The sequence below is a fragment of the Neovison vison genome, chromosome 1 (assembly GCF_020171115.1).
Source record: "Neovison vison isolate M4711 chromosome 1, ASM_NN_V1, whole genome shotgun sequence".
NCBI classification, from domain to species: Eukaryota; Metazoa; Chordata; class Mammalia; order Carnivora; family Mustelidae; genus Neogale; species Neogale vison.
In genome coordinates, this window is record NC_058091.1 from 147,014,656 (window position 1) to 147,038,052 (window position 23,397).

The window sequence follows — 23,397 nt, forward strand, 5'->3', positions numbered from 1 at the left end:
ACCGACAGAGCCACCCAGGTACCCATTTGCCCAAAATCTTATTTTCCATTGTCACCTGTGATCTTAAATAACTGCTTTTCATTGTTTTTGACAAATGCTCCCAGGTAAAATGCTTTCCCACTAGCTGACATCAAAATCAGGTCAAAGAAGTGCATCTTGCAAATGGGGTCGCTCAGAGAACATCAGGAAAGTCAAATAATGGCAGTTCTCTGGCAGTTAGGTTTTGAAAGGGCTCCAGCTCTGCTCTGCTCACCACCGAGCCGAGCCGCTGCTAGAACGTTCTTTTCCCCTGGGACTATGGGCTCTTCATATTCCAAGACACAATAGAGCTGAGGAGGGTAGAAGGATGAAGCAAGTTAAAATGCCCCCACATCCACTGTTCTTACCAAGATTTAGTCATGTTTTTGGAAATAAACACTCCCCAGATTTCTGTAAGACTTGAATTTCTAGAATTCTGAAGAAGTTATTTTGACTATTTTTTTTTTTGACAGCTTTCTCATTGCTGTTACAGAGGAGAGAGTTTTCATAAGACTTTCCTCTGCTATTTTCCACCAAAACAACTTTTTTTTTTTTTTAAAGATTTCATTTATTTATTTGACAGAAAGCAGAAGTAGGCAGAGAGGTAGGCAGAGGGAGAAAGGGAAGCAGGCTCCCTGCTGAGCAGAGAACCCAATGTGCAGCTCAATCCCAGGACTCCGGGATCATGACCTGAGCTGAAGGCAGATACTAAACCAACTGAACCGCCCAAGCTCCCCCACCAAGATGACTTTTTAAAAGTCTCTCTGTGGTGATCTAATCCCTATGAAAAGTCTCTCCCAATTAACTTTTTAATTTGTTCTTATAATATAGAAATTTCCTGTTTTTCAAGAGCTCACCCTATTCTGTAGAATGATCTGGAAATTGTCTGTCCTTTCCTCATGCAAGAGTTACAGATATGCTTGCCTCTGAGAGCTGACAGATCATCACATAAATTACTTTTTTTTCTTCTTTTCCATTTAGGATTTTGGCTCTTCAGGAAAACTTCCTTCTCCAATTTAAAATGGATGTAAGTGGTGACATTCCTCTAAGTGGGCTTGTGTCATTCCTGTCTCTCCATAAATTCGAGAGGGAGGGAAGAAAGGAAGGCATCCCTTTGTCTTGTGTAATTTATCTGGAGACCGACAAGGCTTAACTTTAGAATCAAGGGATTAAGGGTCATTGTCTCAAAGTTTATAAATTTGTTTATGACCCTGGAAGAACGGTACAGCTGAAGGTTCCCGATGCTGGACTCACATTCCTGTTTTCTCCGCACACAGGCTTGTTCCACTGAAGAAAGAAAGAGGGACTTTGAGAAAATCTTCGCCCACTATGATGTTGTAAGTGTGTCCTTTTGGGTTGTGCTGACTACTTTCAGGGAGCAAGCTAGTTTAGTCCCTATGTGAGGTCATCCTACCCACAGACCCTAAACTGATATGATGAACCCCAATCCCACATGTCCGCTGCTATGTCTTACCCTCCGCTTCTCCACGTAAACCAAAAACTACATTAAAATGGACAAAGGAGTATTCATGGTTGAGAAGAGAATAAAATCTCATTTTGTTTTTGTTTTTTTCTCTTTGGCTGCACACTGGGAGAACTTTTCTCCTTCTTGATCTCCATCCAGAAAAGTATGCTGGAAAACAAAAACAAACGATATCAAGTTACAGACCACATCCAACCCAAAGAAACAGAGGCAAAGTGAGCTCTGGTCAGCATAAAAACCACGTCTCTTAGAGGATTGATTATGTGGTTCTTCTTCAGACAGGAGAAAAGAACAATTCTAAAGCACTAAGTATGGCAAGGAGGTTGCATTTCTCGAGGACAAGGTAGGGTAATGCAAGAAGGACGAAAAATGAGAAAGTTAGGAAGAGTCAGAAGAGATGCCATCCTGAAACTCACCAGACTGGGCACGTGAGTGTGTCATACCTGGAGCAGACACAGGCATCAGCCTGGGAGACGCGGCTCGGCAAAGTGATTACATGTCTAGCCTCTGTGCCCCGTCCCCTGCGCATGAATCACGCCTCGTTAGCCACGGGACTTTGGGCAGGTTTCTTAACCTCCCTGGGCCTCATTTCCCTTACCTGTGAAGTTAGGGTGAGGAGGCTAATAATAATAATACCTACCCCAGGGGACTGGGGTGAGAATTCAGTGATTTCATGTTTGTAAAGCTCTTAGAAGGTGTTGGCAGATAGCGTTTGATAAATACACTACTTTTAAAGAAATAGATTTTTAAAAATGATATGTTAGGGACGCCTGGGTGGCTCAGTTGGTTGGACGATTGCCTTCGGCTCAGGTCATGATCCTGAAGTCCCGGGATCGAGTCCCGCATCAGACTCCCAGCTCCATGGGCAGTCTGCTTCTCCCTCTGACCTTCTCCTCGCTCATGCTCTCTCTCACTGTCTCTCTCTCAAATAAATAAATAAAATCTTTAAAATATAATAAAAAAATGATATGTTAAAGGTTCAAGGTGAAGAAAACTCAAAAACATGGATGGATGCGTTGTCATTACTGGAACTTTAGAGATGAAACTGAAATATTTTAATATGTATTGTATTTTATAGACATTCTTATAAAATGAGTAGGAAAAAAGTAAGGGTTTTGTGTAAGGACCAAATAATAATTCTAATACACTCAGTCAATATAGTCACTCCTGATTTAAAATTTTAATAACCACGAGATCCTTGCTAAATCATAAAGCACAATTTAAAAAAGTGTCAGCCTCTATCCTTCTAAGGACCGACATGATGTACAAAAACAGCACTTGTCTGCATGAAGCACGATCCTTGGGAAGCAAACGAAGTCGGTATGTATCACGTTAACGCAATTTGCAGGAGCCAAGGAACTCCCATTTGCTTACACGGGGGTCGCTATGTACAATTAATTATTTTCATGTCTATGGAATGTTCACATCCCGCACACAGAACCTAACTGGAATGTACCGTTTTTGAACCTGTTTGCAAGCACAAAAGAATACTGATTTGCACAATTCACCCAATTTGCTCTTTAGCTTTCTGACTTAAGCAAACGGTATCTGACGGAGTGGTTCTCGTCTCTTTCAGAGTAGAACAGGAGCTCTGGAAGGCCCGGAAGTGGATGGCTTTGTCAAGGACATGATGGAGCTGGTCCAGGTGATTTGAGGGGGCGTAGAGGTTTGCTCCTCATGGGTCAGGGAGGCCGTTGTGACTGATTCCACTGTTAACTTCTGAGCACCTGTGGGGCTGACAATGCCAGGGACCAAATCTAGGGACACGGTCTGTTTAACAACCTTTGAGCTTCTGTGAGAACCGACATGTCTCCCTTTCTCTCTTAAGACCATTTGTAGTTTCGTGAAGCCCCCATAGCACCTTCTTGTTTGTACCATATAAAAGCCCTCTCTTTTACCAGAGGGGCACAGTTCTGTTTATTTTTTGGTTACAGAAAGGCCATTCTACTCCTGGACTTGGTTATTAGAATACCTAAAACTTTTAATTTAATTTCATGAAATCAATCCCATATTTAGTATCCACCCCTCCTCCACCACCGCCATCAGGGGCTGCTTTAAGGCCTCGCCTAAAATCTAGGCTAAGTATGTGTCAGGACACGTTGCTGCAATTCGAAGTGACAGGATTGAGTTATAATCCACATCACAAAGCTGTTTTAGGTAGTGTGGACTTTAAAACAAGCCATCTCCTTGGAGATCCTGGTGTACTCTAGTAACTGGCGGTGGGATCTGGCTGAGCAGACACTTTGCAACTCTTCCTTTCCTCTGGGGCTGTCTAGCCTCTGAACTTAGCACATTCAAATCCTTAGAGATTTTTTGAGGTTTACACAGGACATGATGATTCCGTGCTGGTTGGCCCAGATGGCAACAAATTGGAGTAGCAATTGTTTACTGGCTCTGGAATCCCAGACCTGTTTGAAAACCTGATTAAAACTGTGGAGTCTGGGGGGCACCTGGGTGGCTTTGTCGGTGAAGCATCCACTCCTGATTTTGGCTCCGGTCAAGATCTTGGGGTCGTGAGATCAAGCCCCCTGTTGGGCTCTGCAGTGGGCATGACGCCTGCTTGTGATTCTCTCTCCCTCTCACCCTGCCCTGCTTGCTTGCGGGCTCGCGCTCTCTCCTTCCCTAACAACCACCACAAAACTATGGAGTTTTGCAGCAGAAACGCCCCCTCCCCCCAGTTTACCAATGTTTGCATAAATCTGCAGCAAGCTCACATCATGTGATTGAGCAGGCACGAATGAGGTTTTTCTTCTCATCCATCAGAGGTCAGGACCTCTGATCAGGATGACACTGGTGTGCTCTTTGCCTCCTCGCTTGCCTTCTTCCCCTCCCAGCTGGTCCCCCACCTCTTCTTTGTTCCCTTCCCGGGTGTTCCTGTCTGCGACTCCCCTGGCATTTCTGCAACCACGGAACAGTGGATGGTCTGAGTGTGATTGTGCCTTTTGCGCTGATTGCCAAAGATAAGTCCCACTGTATTTACTATCTATTTAATGCCAGAATGATTTCTGTAATGGAAACTGAGCAATTATCTATGGGACATTAAAATCGCACGGCAGTAGGCTTGGCCAAATTGCAGTTTTAATTTGCCTTTGATAGAGAGCATGGGATGGTGGTTGGGGGGGGGACCTGCCTCTCAGAGCAGCTTTGTGGAGCTCGGGCCGCTGACTGCTCAAGGGCTGCACAGCCCTCCAGACCCTTTCAGCTGTCACTGAGGCTGGCAATGGCTTCCACAAGTTCCTGGAAGATATTGAAGGTCTGAAAACCTAAACCAGCCATAGAGCAGAGAAGACGTTTTCCCAGAGAAAATGAAAGAGCAGGGGAAATTTCTAGGCCACCCAAAAACATGCGGTTTGCCTCTTTTATAGATTCTTTGATAGATTCGTATCACCTCCATGGGAAGCCAGAGGACCCCCATCACTCTTGTCCTTGCCCCGCTTATTTGGGTGGGCCTCTGGCATGACAAAAAGGTATCTCTCAATATAAGTACCAGCCAGGGGACGAGAACTGGTTTCCAAGGACTGAGGGAGGCCAGCGTCAGTAGTAGAAAAGCAGGGAATGAGGGCTGGTTTGTTGAGCTAAAAAGTACTACAAAGCAGTTCATTATTAATGTTCTCCTCTGAAGCCAGATCATTGAGGTGCTAACCTCTATTGGAGCTTTCCCAGTCTTTGGGGTTGCTTAAAAAACTATTCACCATACAATTTGAAGGATGTTGTCAAGATTTACTCAAAATCTTTTGAGTAAATCTGACATTTCTCAGGTTCATACACTAGAGTCCTATCCTGTGACTTTTAAATTTTCATTACATTAGAAAGGATCATGGGACAAGTTGACAAACCAATATCTGGAATTTTTTTTTTAAGATTTTACTTATTTATTTATTTATTTGAGAGAGAGAGAGCACATGAGCATGGAGAGGGGCAGAAGAACGGGGAGAAGCAGCTTCCCACCGAGCAGGGAGCCCAATGTGGGGCTCGATCCCAGGACCCTGGGATCATGACCTGAGCCGAAGGCAGAGGGTTTAACCCACTGAGCCACCCAGGCGCCCCCTGATAATTACTTTTAAAGCAATTATCCCCCATCCCATGCTTTTAAAGCAAATTCTAGGGGCATCTGGGTGGCTCAGTGGGTTAAGCCTCTGCCTTCGGTTTAGGTCACGATCCCAGAGTCCTCGGATCGAGCCCCATGTTGGGCTCCCTGCTCGGTGGGAAGCTGCTTCTCCCTCTCTCACTCCCCCTGCTTGTGTTCCCTTTCTCCCTATGTCTCTCTCTGTCAAATAAACAAATGTTAAAAAAATAAAAAACAAGAAAAAAATAAAAGCAATTATCAGAGCATGTCATGAGGTCAGCAGGGAGGTGGCTCAGTTTCTCAGGGGAGAGTCCTGGTCAGGATCCCTGACGTTTGCAATAATGACCCTGAAATAAATGGACTTTATGGCCTTTCTTTCCTGTACAACTATGTGTGATACATATGTTGAATCTGTATTAACAAAATTATCTGGTTATCAGAACATCCCTTTCCTTGATCTCTGGAATATGGCCCCCAAGGCTGTCCTCTGTCAGTATGATGCGATCAGACAAAAGAATTTCTGCACAAGATTTATAAAGAGTCCGTAGGCCCCTTGGCACAGCACAAAAATCAACATGAGAATCTACAGCTCAAAGAAGAAAGCAGAGAGGCAAGATAGTTGAGACACCCAGCATCCCCTCACCAAGGGTAGAAGTGTGGGTGGCAATGTGGGAAGCCAGACAGATGGGGTGCCAGAGATGCCCAGGGTATCTGCCTGGAGGGGATGAGAGTTCCAGTCTCCAGGCTCCCCCAAATTCATTCTTTTCCCTGCTAGACTCCCCTTCTGCTTTTCTCTGTTGGCAAGGAAATGATTAGGAACAGGGGACAATACTTAACCTAAAGGATCGAATCCAATGTATGTCCCTCCAAAGAGCTGCTACCCCTTAGCAGGTGTTTCTTTTCATTTTTTAAATTATAAAAATGATACATACATCATAGAGAAACTTGAAAGTAGAGAAAAGAAAAGACAGAAGAGTACTCTCTAACCTCAAGTAGACCTCATAACGGACTTCGTTTCTGGCTATATTCTGCATAAAGTATATTCCGCTCCTCTGACAAGCATTTCCCAGTCACCATCATGGTGTTGGTGTCTGTATAAGATTTTACCTGTGGTTAGATATCCCTTACATCCCTTACAGTTCTCTTTTGCTAGTAATTTTTTAAAAAATTATTTATTTTTTTGGAAAAAATTTTTTAAAGTAATTTCTGCATTCAACATGGGACCTTCTTTTGCTTGGTAATTGAAATTATTTACCAGGTTTCTGACTCCAAGTAAAACTTAGTGGGTGTTTTTGTATGTAAGTGTGTCTGGGTTTTAGGCCTGTTCCCAGGAGTGGCATCGAGGGATTTGCACACTTTCACGTTGCTGACACCCGCTGTCCCGTTTTAGAAAGAGCAGTGCTGGCTTCTTCCTTTCCATCTTTGACATCCTTTCTTCTGGACCCACCTGCCCTCCCCATACCACCTGGAAAGACAGTGACATCATTTTGCCCCACGCTTGCCCATCAAGGAAGAACAAAGGCAGAGGGATGTTAGTGACGTTGTGTGCTGTTGTCCTTTGGGGGACAGATAGCTTTTAAGAAAAGACAACAGGTGGTAAGGGGAAGGCAGTGTAACCCCCAACAAGGAGTGCTACGGTGGGGGACACCGTGATGGGACCCCAGGGTATGTCACTCTCTGTTGGACTTTCCACAGTGTGATCTGGTCTTTCCATCTGCCTAGCAAGATGATCCTAAAAGAACACCAAGAGAGTGCCCCCTCTTCCTTGGAAAACATGCAATGTTGGGTGATCGATCATTAGAAGAATTGACCCAGGCTTGCTGGCCACGACCAGGCTGAAGTCGTAGACAATAATGGTTTGGCCTCTGCATGTCACCTTGGGGTTTTCGGACACCCGTATGGCCAATAAATAGCCAAGTGCAGCCAAGAACATATTATGAGTCTGCACAGCTACAGAGTGAGTTTTGGGCTAAATGTTCTGATCAGGAGAGTTCTCCCAGTGGTTTATGATAAAGAGCACTTGCCATGGTCAAAGCTGTAATTCCGTCCCTCTACGGGTCAGAAGGTAGCCCACGCAGGGCCTTGGGGCATTGCTGCTGACTCTAGCATGGAGATTTGGGGAGTGCTGGTAAGGACGTATTTGGGGAGGGGGGTCTGCATATTCACTTTTGCTGTTTTAGGAGAGATGAAATGTACAGGAAAGGGAGGGCACGTGACAAAAACGTGAAGACTGCATTTGGGGACGGTCACTCATTAATTCCACAGATGTAATTGAGCACTTACCACAGGCAAACATGAGAAGACAGATCTAGACCCAAAGGCTCCCCTAGTCCCAGGATTCAAGTGTTGGGGGAGGGGATAGTTAAGCATTTTTCAGCCAACTACCCCGGATCCACTCTCACACTCTCCCATGAGATGGATAAGAAACAAAAAACGCATTTTGCACGGTCGGTTATGATACAGTGCACTGTTAAAGAGATGTGCTCTGGGGTCTGCCTGCCTGAGTTTGTATCTGGTTCTGACCTGGACCAGCTGTGTGACAGTGGGAAAGTTATTTAACCTCTCTGTGCTTTAGTTTTCTCATCTGTCAGTTAAAAGTTGATTGTAGATACAACCTCATCAGGTTGTTGTGAAATTAGAATTAATTTGTGTAGAACCCTTAGGTCTTGAACCTATGTGCACTTATACTGTTAAAACTGAAGCCCCTCAGTAATCTTAGGTGATTTCTCTTCCATGATCCAAACATTGTTGAACAGCAGTATTTAAGTCTCCCTACTCCTAGTGAACTGTAAAACATTAAAAGCATAACTCGAAAGGGCCAAAGAAACTTCCCTTACATACCTCATTACATACATTCATACCCTCCCCTAACACACACTCACACACGCACAACAGCATTCCTTTTACAGAAAACAAATTAAAAAAAAAAAAAAGAGGCTTAGACTAGCTTAAATGAGGAAAATTCACTGGCAAAGTAATTTGTGCTACTGTGTAAATAACTACCGCGAGTATTTCCTAAGCATGGGAATTTGCTAAGAGGATCCTGGGGCAGAGAGCCACTAACTGGGCAAAGGCTATGTCAGGAGTGGTTGAAGAGTTGATAAGCAAAGGGCCCCACTTTGCAACCGTACAAGAAATGGGCTCCCTATATGGAGCCATGGAGTGTTCCTTGCTGCTTTCAGGACTCCTAAGCCATTTCCTGGACCGCAGCTATACCTGCCAGTCACTGATGCGCAAGGAAGTATCCTGGGTGAGCCCCAGTGAGGAGGACATAGTGACTGTATGTGACATCTCAGCCTTTAGGTCCAATCCCTGACGGACCCACTGGGGAGTGCTATCGGCCCCAGATTCACGTCCGGATGTCCCCTGTGATCCTGCCCCACGTCGGGGGTTACTGTCGTTCTGCCATCTGGCTCCCCACTCTCTGCCCTCCATTCTTCCCTCCGTGGAAACCCGGGATCAGGGACAGACTGGGTGTCACTCTTCTATCCTGGAGGACAGTGCTAATTAGCTTGTCTTAATTGGGTCATCTTGTTGAAGAATGAAAGTCTGTGTTTCTTTCTCAAGGTGTCTGGAGATTTCTTTGACAGCGAGGCAACCCTGGGGTGGGCTGGGTGATGGGGAGAGCTTCCCTGCCTCCTCTGCTTGCCAGTGAGACCCGCCCAGTAATCAGGGGGCTTGGGATGTGATGGGCCGGCTCTCCCCTCTCCACTGACGTGGGCTTTTTCTCTCAGACCCCGAGCCTTCACACCACTGGTCAGGCCGCTGCCTCTCCAGCAGGATGGTGTGAACTGGGGGAACACGTTCTTACTTCATTGGAGGCAGAAGACTCAGGATCAGAAATGCTGTTGCAATTTCCTAGCTTGGCAGGACCGTTCAGCTCTGAGCATCCGTGTTCTAATCTGTAAGCCTGGGTTACCCCAAGGTTATCATGAGCATTAAACGAAATCGCCTGTGGAGAACCACTCAGTTCACACACTGCTCACTTTTGCGGGCCTTTTGAGTTCGAAATTATTTTCCCAAATGATGCGTATCACGGTTCTTTCTCAGACCCTAAAATATCCCTTGGGATCGTTACTCAGGGACATACTCTTCTGGTTCGATTTTCATTCATTATAACCTTTTATAAAATTAGAGGCACATGGGACACCTGGGTGGCTCAGTCAGTTAAGCATCTGCCTTCAGCTCAGGTCATGATCCCAGAGTCCTGGGATCAAGTCCCGTGTTGGGCTCCCTGCTCAGTGGGGAGTCTGCTTCTCCCTCTCCCTCTGCTCATACTCTCTTTCACATAAATAAAACATTAAAAAAAAATAAAATAAGAGGCACAAAAACCTCCCACAGGGAGAGACTAGAACAGGTCTTCTCTCATCCATGTCCCCATCCCCTGCTCAGAGGCACAGTATCTTCATCACAACGAGGAGATGGACTCGGGGCAGGCCTGTCTCCATGGAGCCCCCTCAGCAGCCAGGGGCTCTGCTAAGCGTAGTGAGTGTGGGGCTGGGGAGGCATGAAAGCCTGGGGCCCCCTCTGGCTGGCCCCCCTGACGTGTCTGTTCTCTTTGCTGTCCTCAGCCCAGCATCAGCGGAGTGGACCTTGATAAATTCCGGGAGATTCTTTTGCGCCACTGCGACGTAAACAAGGATGGAAAAATTCAGAAGTCCGAGCTGGCTTTGTGTCTCGGGCTGAAAATCAATCCCTAACCCCCAGAACGCTTTGCCTTTTGCTCTTACGGTGTCTCTGTGCTCCTGCTGCTAAACCTCTGTCTGTGCTTTGCTGTGGGGACGCGCGGGCAGACTTTCTGACTGACCGCGTGGTATTCTTGGGCAGGGCCCAGGGCCTTCCTGCTGAGCGCGTGGTGTTCTCCCGCCTGGCTGAAAGCCCCCCAAGTAGTACCCCCCATGTTATCCACTCCCCACCCCCGCCGCCCCCAGAATCAACTAGCTTGCTGCGTCTGCTCTGCCTCTCCTCCCTCGGTCATCAGGCAGGCAGGGAGCTGTGTCCATCTGTCTGGGCTCCCTCATGGGCTTTCTGCCCAGTCCCGCGTCTGTGGCAGTCCTGTGACCTCTACAAATTGATTTTGTCATGGAAATAAACCTGTGGCTGGAAACAAAGACGCACTGGTCCCTGTCTTTGTGTTATGATCTTTGCAGTGCTCTACCAGATGGTTCTGTGACTTAGGGTGGGCGTGGTGAGGAGGACAGAGCCTGGCAGGATCCGAATGGAATCCACCCCCGCTTCCTTCCGTGGTTCACAGATGTCCTGGTCTGCGACTTTGCAGGAAAGCAGGAGTTGCCAATAATCACTTCTTACTCATTGCACGGAGACCAGAACATTCGACCTGGGCTGGGTTTTGCTCTTAAGTGCTTTGTAATGTCAATGGCCATGAAGGTAGGAATAGAGGAGAAAGTCTGGAGAAAATGCTTCCCAGGTTATCCTCACGTCTGTTCCCCACTCTGTTCCTTCCCCCTCCTCCGGTGTCCTTTAGTGAACCTTTGACCTCCAACTCTCATTCGACCTCCCCGAGGGTCTGGGCCCCTCTGCAGGTTGCAGGCTCCCCTTGGACCTCTGCTTCCTTCACCTTGGGGCTCTGGTACAGTCCCCATGTTGGGTCTCACTGTGGGACCCACCGCAGTCCCATTTCTCCAAGTCTGGGTCTAGGGCCATGCTTGATGGGAGGCTGGAGAGAGCCCAGGTGGCAGCAAGGGGCCAGAGCAGCCCCCTTCTCACTGGGCAGCTGCTGAGTGAACCACGCACATGTGCACCCTTTGAGGAACAAACTTTGTTTTTCAGAGTTTGTTTTCAGAGATCGTTCAAACCCATAAGAGGGGCTGAAGAATGCGTATCTCCAGGATTTCACATTATTCTGTAGAACCTCGGCTCTTCTTCTAAATAAATCTCCTGCGTTTTTACATTTTAACCATAACAGAAGTCCTTTATTTTAATGCAGTTGGACCTACTTTACATTTATTTATTGCAGTGCAGCTTCTGTTTGGTTTGAAAAATCGTTTTTGGGGTCACAAATGCATTCTCTTCTATCATTTTTTTAAAAGCTCTAAAAATATTTTACATATAACTATTTTGGTTATATATAGATACAAAATATACATGTAAATTTTGGTTAGATACATAAAAAATTTTCCATTTTTACTATTTTAAGTGTATCATTTCATGGTATTAATTACATCCACAATCTTAAGCAGCCACCAACACTATCTATGTACAAAACCCACTCATAGCTGCAAACGAAACCTCTGAACCCATAAGAACATAACTCTCCATGCCCTCTACCCCCAGCCTCTGGTAACCTCTCATCTACTTTCTGTCTCTATGAATCTGCCTCTTCTCAGTATTCAGAACCTGAATCATACAATGTCTGTCCCCCTGTGTCTGGTTTATTCCACATAGCATGTTTTCAGGATTCACCTGTGTCATAGCACGTATCAGGACCTCAACTCTCCTTAGAGATGAAGACTATTCCTTCTGTGGATATGCCACATGGTGCTTACCTGCTGCTGCTGGACACTTGCTTTGTTTCGGCCTTTGGCTTACGGTGAGTAACAGCACAATAAGCCCTGCCGTGCCAGTATCCCAGTCCCTATTTTCAGTTCTCTCATGTCTATACCCAGGACTGGAACAGCTGGGTCACATGCTAAGTCTATGTTTATCTGCCTGAGAAACTGCCAAACTGGTTTCCACACAGCAGCGCCATTTTACATTCCTACCAGCCATGCATAAGGGTTCCGATTTTAACCTTCTGCATCTAACTAGAGCCTTTTCTGGGACTGACCAAAGTAGAAACTGGATCCAAAGTTGTCCTGTATCCCCTTAATTCACGACTCCTCCTTCAGCTACATGAAGCGACAATTTGAGCTTACTGTACCAGCGAGAGCCATAGAAATTCGTAGCCGAGGGTCCTCATCACCTCGGTGTCTATCTGAAGATGACTGAGGTGGAGATAGGTGTGGAGGAGAAGTTTAATTCTTTTAAGAGTAATTTTTTTCAGATCCACTGAGGGCAGCTATTTGATCTCAACACCAGCAAGTTTTTAGTTATAGCCTATGGCTAAGACTCTATCAGACTCCCCCAGGCTGGGGCACGTGGGTGGCTCACTCCATTAACTATCCGACTCTTCGTTCGGCTCAGATCATGTCTCAAGAGTCATGAGATCAATCCTCGCGTCCGACTCCAAGCTCAGCTTGAGAGTCTCTCTTGCTCTCTCCCTCCTTTTGCCCCTCCCCACCATGCACATGCTCTCTCTCAAATAAACAAATCTTTAAAAAAAAAGCAACCTACCAGGCTTCCTGCCCAATCACAACTTGAGGCTGGTAAAGACCTTTCAAAGCATCCCAAGAAAAGGCTGGTGACTGAGTGGGAAGAAGGTGTTCACTCAACGGCTCCCAATCATGAGGCTAGAGGGTTGGCAGTGGGCACAAAAGGGGGTTGGGGGGCTGGAGGGTGTCTCACTGCTCATGCCAGCAGGGAGAGGGGTGGATTTCGCAGCCCAGGGAAAGAAGCTAAAAGCCTGTAAGATGCTTCGGGACTCAGGGCTTACGAGTGGCTCCTATCCAGGGGGCTGGAAGGAGACCCAACTTTATAGCCTGTACCTGTGCTGGGTCACCCACTGCCCCATCATACGGCTTCTAACCCCAACATTTCCGGAGGACGGGAGTCACAGGCCACCCGTGTAGGGAAGGTATCGGTTCTGAGCTATGGCAGGTCGGATGCAAACCCCAAGCCAGTGGTAGAGAGGGAGGTCTGAATTGAGACAGAGGCGGGATGGTCTTTTTCCCATAAGCCCACAAGCTCTAATTCCAAAATTCATGAGGAAGAGGCAAGCCAGAAGGACTGATACAAGATTATAATGGACTGAACGTGTCCTCCATAAATTCATACATGAAAACCCTACTGCCCCCAGTGTGACCTTTGGGAGGTTGTTAGGATGAAATGAAGTATTTAGGATTAAAATAGGATTAGTGCCCAAAGAAAAGTCTTGAGAGAATTTTCCAGCTCCCCCAACCTCCCCACTTTTCCGCCTCCTCCTCTCTCTCTCCCTCTTGCTCTCCCTCCCGCTCCCGCTCTCCCACACAGACAAGCTGGCAGTGTGCAGCCTGGAAGAGGGCCTTCGCCAGAATATGATCATTCTGGAATCCTGATCTTGGACTTCCAAACCCAGAATTGTGAGAAATTAATGTCTGTTGTTCATAAGCTACCCAGTCTATGGTATTTTGTTACAGCAGCCCAAATGGACCGAGACATATAAAATAAAAATAATAGGGTCATCTGAGAATAGCTCTAAAATAAGTATGTTTGGTTTTGCTTAAAGATGTGCCGCTTATTTCTGGAAGGAAATCTGTAATTCATTTGCGTCCAGGAAAAGAAACTAGGTGACTATAGATGGGGTGGGAAGGAGACTTTACGGCATACACTTTGTATCTTTTGAATTTTGAACCATATAAATATATTATCTATTCAAACAAACTTATATCGTACAGAAATAAGCCCATCCTTTTAAAACAAACGATCAATTATTTAAAAAACAGAAACGGAAGAGACACTGGTGGATGTGACTAACCCGTTAGGAACCTGAAAATAAAGTGTGAGATCACTGGAACCGTGTCAGGGCAAGAGATAACTTTTGACTGGTCACAGTTGGAAGTAATTAGAAATCAGGCCGATAACTCACACAGCCGCACGGAGACATACTGAAATACAACAAATGTGAAAACGAAGGTCAGACGGGCGCCTGGGTGACTCAGTCTTTAAGTGTCTGACTTTGGCTCAGGTCATGGTCCCAGGGTCCTAGGATCGAGTCCCGCGTGGGGCTCCCTGCTCAATGCAGAGCCTGAGTCTCCCTTTCCCACTCCCCCTGCTTGTGCTCTCTGTCAAATAAATAAATAAAATCTTAAAAAAAATCAGAAACATAGTCCTGTAATAAAAGTCCATAGCATTTGTCTATAGCAACCCCCCCCCCCAAAAAAAAGGAATAGAAGGAAGAGTGGATAAACAAAACTTGAAAGAGATCATGGTTGAGAGCTTCCCGGAATGAAGATGGGAGTCCTCAGAATGTGAACACACACTGAAGGCTAAACATAGTAAAAATAGCCTCATAGCAGACAACTTGCATTGAAACTGTCAAAAATAAAGGTTTAAAAGGATAATCTCAAAAGCCATCCAAGGAAAAGGAGAGAAATACCTACTAAATGATGATAATTAGATTGTTAGTAGATTTTTTATCTGCAATGCTACATGCCAAAAGACGATGGTGCACTTCCAAGGAATGAAGGGCTATAACTAAAATACACTAGAATACATTACCTAGCTAAGCTATCATTCAAAACTGGGGTGAAATAACGTTTCTGATATGCAAATATTAAGAGGGCTTTACCGCTGTCCCCATAGGTTCTTACTGAAGGAACCAATAAAGGATGTATCTGAGCCAAAGAAAAGTAAATCCTAAAGAAAATTGTGGAACGCACAAATAACACAGACACTCATTTTTAAAAGTCTAAACCTGAGAAATGGTGAGAGATTTGGTCAAAATTAATATTAAAGGATATTCACTGTAGTATTTATTATAATAGAGAACATCTAGAAAGTTCGGTGATTAGGATGTGATTGTTAATGTTGCATCTGTAATGTGGCATATTTTACCATTACACAGTGAGGAAAATGTTCTAAGAAAACAAGAGATGCTTTATTTGATGATCTCTAAGTCCATTCTAGTCCTAATGCTATCAGTCTATGACGGTGATTGATTGGAAACATGAGATTTGATTTAATAATATGTTTTCTAAACCTTCGACATCTGTTTGAAGCATTGTAGCACTTCATTTTTATTAAAAACTTGGACCCTTCAAAGACATGGCTCAGTCTTTCATGCTTTACATAATCATCTCAGAAAATGCCTTTATGGTGAAAAGTTTGTTCAGTGTTTATATTCTATATTTTCCTCTCAGTAGAAAGAAGAAAGATAATGATCTTTTTCCCCAGAAACATGGAACAATTAGTATTATGCAACTTTAAAAAATGTGCAAAGACATCTTAAGATCAGTGAGAGCGTAAACAGGGAATTGTTAGAAGAAGACTGGAATAAATCAGGAAAAGTACCCAAAGCAGACGTCAGATTACTCAACCTTTTAGAGACCGCATTTCAGTAATTAAGAGACATTTTTAGACAAAGGAGATGAATCTGTCATGACTCTGTTCTACTATGTTGACTTTATATCGAAAACTCCCACCTCTCTGTGGAGACATGAGAGAATCAGGGGGCAGCATGGCTTGGGGGCTGGCCTTCAAGAAAGCTAACGAATTGGGGCACCCGGGTGGCTCAGTGAGTTAAGCTTCCACTCTTGATTTCAGCTCAGGTCATGATCTCAGGGTCCTGAGATGGAGCCCTGTGGCAGGTTCTACCTCAGCGAGGAGTCTGCTCAGGATTCTTTTCTTTCTCTCCCTCTGTCCCTCCCTATCCGCTCCTTTGTGCGCTTTATCTCAAATAAATAAATTAATTAAAAAAAAAGTTAATACATTCATGGCATTTCCTCTGATGTGATGTTCCCCATACTCCACTTTATCTTGTCATAAAAACCTGCCCATTATCTTCCTCTAAAGGTAGAATTAGTGCTTGTCTACCTGGCTTTCCTGGGATCTAATTCTTTTTAAACACTTTCTCAGCCTTCTTCCTGTATGTGACAATGAAGACGATGCTGACAACAGAACTGAAGTAATCATTTTCACAGGGAAGTCATTTCCAGAAATCTCTAGTCTGTCCCTGGCATGTTCCCTTTAATAACTGTGTTCATTAATTTGTTGGAGCATGTAATACCCAATTCCATTTTTCACACCCTAGATTACAGTCAAGGGAACACCTCATTCTTCTCACATCCACCATAAAAAGAGGCCCAGTGTACAGCGGCTGGCCTGCCATCTTTGCTCATGTGTGTCCAGGAAAACCTCATGGTGGTGAAGATACGCTCCTTCACCCCTAATGTTATTTCATTACTCAGAATCAACGGGATTGATGTCTGCTCTTTGACACGACGTACTTAGCTAGATGATGAGATTCCCTCCTTGACTTCTCCTCGATGTCAGGAACCACAAGATGATTGATGCCCCCATGTGACTGCAAGTACAAACTGAGCCTTTGTTCTTTTGTACCTCCTGGTGGCGTCATTAGGTGTGTGACACTTCTCCATTTGACAGACACCACGCACCAGCCCTCTCTGGGTGACGAGCAGGTTAACACCACCAAAGACAACATCCTGTCCACCTCTACAGCATCTCTCCCCCAACCCACCTACTTCTCCCACTGGATTCTCAGGACTCTGTCAGGCAGAAGAAGGAGATGAGGTTCAGACAGAATTGCAGAAGCCACCAGTATCCTTTGGTTTACCCTGGGAAGGACTGGAGCCCTTGGGAGAGAAACATTCCCGAAGCGGGCAGAAGGGAGAAGGAACGAAGCGAGGGCATGGACAGGGAGGAGGGGAGAGTCAGACAAGACGGAGGAGAGCACGGGGCAGTCACATGTGAGGGTCCTCTGTGATGGGGCGGGGGGAAGACGGGGAAATAGGATTTTGAGCACATTCACGGGTTTTATTAATGGAATCCTCCTTTGCTGCTTATTGAAATAGTTCAATAATGATTTAAGTTTTCAAGTTTTGTGGGGTTTGCTTTGTCAGATGGTGGTTTCCTCGACTAGATCTCAGCACCAGTGGGCCCCATGCTCCATGTCACACGGTAACACCTGGCAGAACTGAGCGAGGCCCTCTGGAGGTTATGGGTTCTTCTCTTGAGGGGCTGGAAGTTGCCGCCTGAAAAACCCAGCAAGATGCTGGAAGAGGTGTTGAGCCTGGGTGGGAAATCTTCCCCGTGCGTTCCCATTTAGGCTGTTCTCCAGTAGACAAAGTCACCTGCCTTCCCCGGGGTTACGCTCCTAACCACAGACTAGTTGACAATCTGGTGAGCATGCTAGCTCTGTCGTCCTTTCTGTAGTGTTTTGAGAACAGACAGAGCTTTCCCTTAAAGGAGGTCACAAGCTTTGTGAAACACAAGCTGGTGGAAAAGATCCGGGGGAGGCAGGTGCATCTCATATCCAAGGACATAAATGCCGGCCTCCGACCTTCTGCCTGTGTGTCTTTGTTTTAGCTCCTTAGAAAAACAATACAGGTCACCCTACGGGGGTGAGAGGGGAACAATGGAAGAAAGAATCTTTCTCAGTCACCTGAAAGAAACTGAGACTAGTCTTAATTGGTCACATGGGAGAGAGTCCCATTATAAACCATCCCAGCTAAATTATAAATCCCAGGACCACGAACCAGTATTCTGGATAAGCTCCAAATCAGTTGCCCCAACCATTAGGGCCACTAAGTCTGGGAACCAAGGAGAAAAACGGGGGGTGGGGGCTTGTGTCCATGCGTATTTCCTATATAACAAACTGCCACAAAATTGTAAAAGTAAGTGTGTATTATTGGTGGGAGAGTCTGTGCTGTGTGAAAGGAGGTCCCCATCCCTGGACTTTCCATGAAAGATTAGCTTGAGGATCCACGCTCCGATAAAGCCAGCCAGCAGGAAGGTCGCTGGCATAAAGCAGTTGTGAGGACCAGACATGGGCAGGCCTGGAGGTGGCAACTGCGGGGGGGCGGGGGGTGGGGGAGACTAGAGGAGGAAGAGGGGTGTTTGCAGAGCTTGTGGATCAGAGTGCCAGGCGACCTTCCAACTGAGGTTGTTTCCAATCATCTAAGAGACTCTTTCCGTCAGTTGGGAGGAGGAGTTTTTGGCCCCCTGAGGTTCCTGTCAGAACTGTCAGGGCCACTGTCCCCCAGGGGCCGGGTAGGCTCAAACGCAGTGTAAATATATTATAATGAAGCTCTCAGTTACCCTGGGGCTGAGGTTGAAAAGAAGAGTCCCCGCTCTGCACCTGTGGCTCTAGGCGTGTCAGCCCCCAGGGAGCTGGAAGCCCTGAGGCCAGGATGTTAAAAGCCCGGAAGTCAGGGTGTTGTGCCCTCGGGCTTCTGTCGCCTACTCATCACCACCTTTGTCTCCAGCTCCCGTCTAACCAACTGCCAACTCTATCATTTACTGCCCCCAAGTCTGAGATCAGCAGGGGGCGGGGTGGTGCGGTTCTAGAGGTCACTGCTGAGCTTGGCCACGCTAGATGGGGATCTGGAGATCCCAGGTGACCTGCTGATGGGGTTGGTGGGGGGAAGTGGATGGAAGGGGGGAGTGAGGGGTTGGGAGGGGTGGCTGAGCATGCGCCTTAGGGACAGCGCAGCTCAGCTCTGGGACTCCTCTAGAGGCTAGTCTGTTGCGTTCTCGGCATAGTATCTGCAGAAACCCGAGCGGGCAGGCCCTGTTCAGGCGTCTCCCTGAGCCCTACTTGCTAACATCCCACTGACCAAAGCAAATCTCAGAGTCCAAGAGGAGGAGGCCACCGCGAACTTATATGGCAAGGGCAGGGATGGACAGGGAGAACCGGTGGCTTTTCTGTGATCTGCCTACCATAACTCCCAGGTCAGATCTGGTTCATACTCTTTACCTGGGATTTGGCCCAGGGGCTCCCTTTTCACCCGACCAGTCCCCATGAATCTGTAGGGTGTTCCTGTCACTCCCCTGTGGCCTGGCCCACTGTCAACCACAGCAGACAGTAAGGGTTCTGATGAATTTTTACCGTAGCTTGAGAGAAACAGAAGTAGAAAATTTAATCTACTATTTTGGAAAGGTAAAGAAAAAAAGTCAAGTACACTGAAAAATCTAATATAATTAACACTATTAATTCCCCCATTTGTCTTTATCAAGAACACATATTAAGCTTCCTCACTGGATGAAAAGGAGGAATTGGTTTCTCAATTTTCTTCCTGATACCCTGGTGAATATGTAAGTCGTGTTGTTTTCTACTTGTTATACTAACACAGTCCTGAAGTCAAGAGAGATAGTGCCTTGGTCAGGAGCCCATAGCCAGTTACTGGTTGGGAAGGGGGCTGGTGGATGTGTAGAGATTCTAGATCGGACCCCAAGCGGCCCTGCTCTCTCCTCCTTCCCCACTCCCCTCTGGTCTAGCTTCCCCTTTTGCTGTATTACTTGGCTTGACTTGACTTGACTCAACTCATATCTGGGCAAGGGGATATAGGAGTTGAACTATCACTCAAAACTAATCAGATGGGTCTATTTTTAAGGGAGACAATTTTGTGACATGCTTCTAATGTTCCAGTATTCTAAAGAAAAAGAGCTTGGTAATTATTCTGATTTAATCTAGTCATTTAGTCCTAAAGAACATGGAGAAATGAGAGTATGTCTGGAGAAATCCTCACCAGTTTTAACTCCTGCTAAGACAGAATTAGAAAACAATTTTCGAGTTTCCCTCACTAGCCAAAAAAATTTTTTTAAGGGAGAAAAAAACGTACTTGAGAATATGAAAACAGATTGTTTAGATCTCTCTCTCTCTTGTGTTTGCTTGTAGAATGATAAAATTCCATTAGTAATAAAAACAATAGCTTGCAAGTCAGAAGAGCTGCCAGCATCAACATTGTAGAAATGTCTCTTGTGATGGAAAAATAAGCAAATATTTTCATTTTGTACTTTAATTCCAGATATTATTGTTCATGATGATTTGTTAGGAACTGCTGCCCCAAAGAAGACTCAAAGCTAAAAGATGGTAGTTTTGAACTACAGCACTCTGTGGGCCGGTCATATGTCATCTACAGGGAGAAGGCATGCGCGGGACATCTGGACAAGACACAGGCCTCCCATGTTCGAAATGTGCTGGTGAATTCCAGGGCAGAAAAAAGATGTAATGGGAAAAATGAAAAACCTAAACAAATGAGAACAAATGTATCTGAACTTGGAATCAAGAAACATGATTAAACCTTGAGGCTACTGTTCATGAGCTCTGTGTACTCGTGCACGTCCTGTTTGAGCCTCCGTTGTCACCGACTGAATAAAAATTGAAACAGCAGCAATAGGTCGGTGAAGAGACCGTGTGATGGGCAAGTGCACCCTCCTGAAGACATGCTGTGAACCGTAGCCCCTGCAAACATTTCAGGTAGCAAGACAGCAGTGTGGGTGGCGTGGGGTGGTGTGGGTTCTTCCCCTTCCTAAGAAAGCTTAAAACAGTTTGCCATTCCATTGTCCCATCCCTGCTCCTGAAACACCTTGGATGTGCTCCCACATGGTCCTCCAGCGGCCCCTCTGGATCTGTGTGTCCCACATTCATGTTGACCATGAGTCTTGAATTTGTAACCTTGTAGGACCATTAAGACTCACTCTGCCTCCATTTAATTCACTTCTCTTTCAAGCCCTATTCTCATTTTTTTTTAAAGATTTTATTTATTTATTTGACAGAGAGAGACACAGCAAGAGAGGGAATGCAAGCAGGGAGAGTGAGGGAGGGAGAAGCAAGCTTCCCGCTGAGCAGGGAGCTGGATGTGGGGCTCGATTCCAAGACCCTGGGATCATGACCATCATGAGCCGAAGGCAGAGGCTTAACCCACTGAGCCACCCAGGCACCACCCCCTGCCGCCCCTGCCATTCTCATCTCTAAACCTGAAAGAGTAGTACATCTTTCCAGCTTCCCCAAGAGGTGTGCCTTTGGTCAAAGGCATCTAGGGGTGGTTTGGTCTAACCCTTGACTAGAAGTGATCAAAAACAGCTAACCACAGTGCCAAAGTAGAAACTGATTTCCAAACAATGGAGATGGATGAGATGAAAGTACAATTATTATTTCTATTTTGCAGAAAGTTGGGGCTTGGAGAAGGAATTAAATTGCTCAAGGTCTCCCAGCCGGTAGGTGACAGAGCAGGAGACAAATTCATTTGTGAAACAGGGATAACCTTGACCTCTTAAAGTGTATTAGCCAGAATACTTTTGGGTTGTAAGACCAAAACCAGACTCAAACTAGCTTCCACAAAACCAATCTTGTACACAGAACTATAAGTCATAAAGGTAGATCTGGATCCTGGGCTGTGGATAGGAGCTCAAGAAATGCCAGCATCTCTTTCCCTCTCTCTCTCTTTCATTTCTCCATCAGAAACTCTCTACCATGCAGAGAAGATGACTCTTGGCCATTCCAGATTCACATATTCACAACTAATCAACTGCAGTGCCAACTTTTTCTGGAGCTCCAACAGAAAAGTGTCAGGGAATATTTTTGATTGGCCCAGCTTGGATTCCATACCTCTCTCTGAACAAAGCACAGGGCATTTCAAGGTCCAGATCAAGGGTGGATTTGAGACCCTCAACTCCTTGTATGGTCCTACTCTGTTGCGCTGTCTTGGGATCCTCCCTTTCTACTTCCATAAGGAGGCAGCCCTCCTTCATCTCTCAAAACTTAGCAACTATTTTCTCCCAGACACAGAGACAAAATTTTACTCCTCTAGGTGTCCAACTGCCAGCAGTAGAAGAACCAAGTAAGAATGTTGCACGTATGCTGGGGGAGCAGGAAGGTGGTCTGTGTGGAAATCCTGGCTGGGCACACACTCTTTGTGTTTTCTTTATAAATCTGTGCCATTCTGAGTCAGCACTGATTACCACGTGCACAATTACAGCACTCGGCGGGCAGGCGTTAATGCTACTAATGATACCGCTTTGCAGAGTGATTATCTGGGAACTGTCCTCAGCGGCTGCACCAGGAAGGCAGCCTTGCGTGACCCTGCGTGAAGCCAGTGGTGGAAAAGGCAGCACGTGTTCCGTCAAGATGGGCTGTCAGAGAGGGCAGCCTGCAATTAGATCAGACATGCTGTCACCAGGGGGGCTGGCGTGCTCCTGCTCACGTGCTCTAGGGTTGGCGATGACCTTTAACAGCTGTAGATTCTCAATATAACAACCCTTGAGTGCAGAGCAGATAAATGCACGCAGGCCCCTTCATCTTTCCATCTCTGCTTGGATCAACATCTCCCGGGCTTACAAAGGTCACTGTGGCGATCCCAGGCTGTCCCCCCTGTAATCTCTCCTGTTTGGGAATCCCTGGGGTCAACTCAACTCAAACCATTCCCTTTTGCCAATCTCTTGACCATTGTCTTGATAAGTTTCCTTTTCACTGTTTTTGGGGAGAGAAGAAAACAAAAGTCCCGACACCTCCCTCCCCCAACCAAAATGAGATTATATCCATCAACTGTTCCTGACAAAGAAATGGTGTCCCCAACAAATGTTTTGCCTTAATAGTACCCCCAGAATGGTCTACCAGACAGAGGATCGCTCCTAATCTCTGAAGAGCAGGTAATGTACTGGGGAGTGTGACTGGGCTGTTTAATATATTCCAATGACCCTCTCCCTCCCCATTCCCCGACCTGCCTGCCAGCAAGCTCAAGAGCTTGCTTCCAGGGAAGCCTGACCTTTGATTAATGGCATGCTCAGGTTCACAGAAATGTTAAGTGGCTCCCTATTGGCCATGACTTTTATCTCCAGGAAATTTACAACCCCTTACAAGATCATATTTGTAGTACTCAGAATATGCAAAGTTATAATCAAGTGCTTCCTAATATGATGAGTCTTCTGTGTCAGGCCACACTGGCTGGGAGCCTTCCTGGCTTTTGTCTGTGCTGCCCTCATTCCCCACCCCCCCTTCATCATCAGGACTCTTTTGATCTTCAAGCACAGCACAGAACTCCCCTCTTCCAGTGAGAAGTCCCCTCACCAGTCCTAGACTATCCTGGTAGAAGTGGTTGCTTCCCCTCAGGAAGTGAGACAATGGGCCTATCAGAGAAAGAGCATTAGGCGGACAGTCAGAAAGGTTGGACCCAAATCCCAGCTTTGCTAGGAATTCACTCAGTTTTCCAGAAGTGTTGTAAGAAAGTACCATAAATTAGGGGTGTGTAAATAGCAGAGATGTGTTGTCTGACAG

General features: G+C 46.0%; 1 protein-coding gene across 1 annotated transcript in view; it reads left to right on the forward strand.

The window, feature by feature from the left end:
- Nucleotides 1–10,362, forward strand: part of SCGN (secretagogin, EF-hand calcium binding protein) — a 37,038-nt gene extending 26,676 nt beyond the window's left edge. The window contains exons 8-11 of the mRNA XM_044238748.1: nt 1,000–1,045; nt 1,296–1,355; nt 3,078–3,146; nt 10,139–10,362. Of these exons, the coding sequence (XP_044094683.1) occupies nt 1,000–1,045; nt 1,296–1,355; nt 3,078–3,146; nt 10,139–10,267 (304 nt within the window). The 3' untranslated portion in view covers nt 10,268–10,362. The remainder of the gene's footprint in view (nt 1–999; nt 1,046–1,295; nt 1,356–3,077; nt 3,147–10,138) is intronic.
- Nucleotides 10,363–23,397: the final 13,035 nt, after the last annotated feature.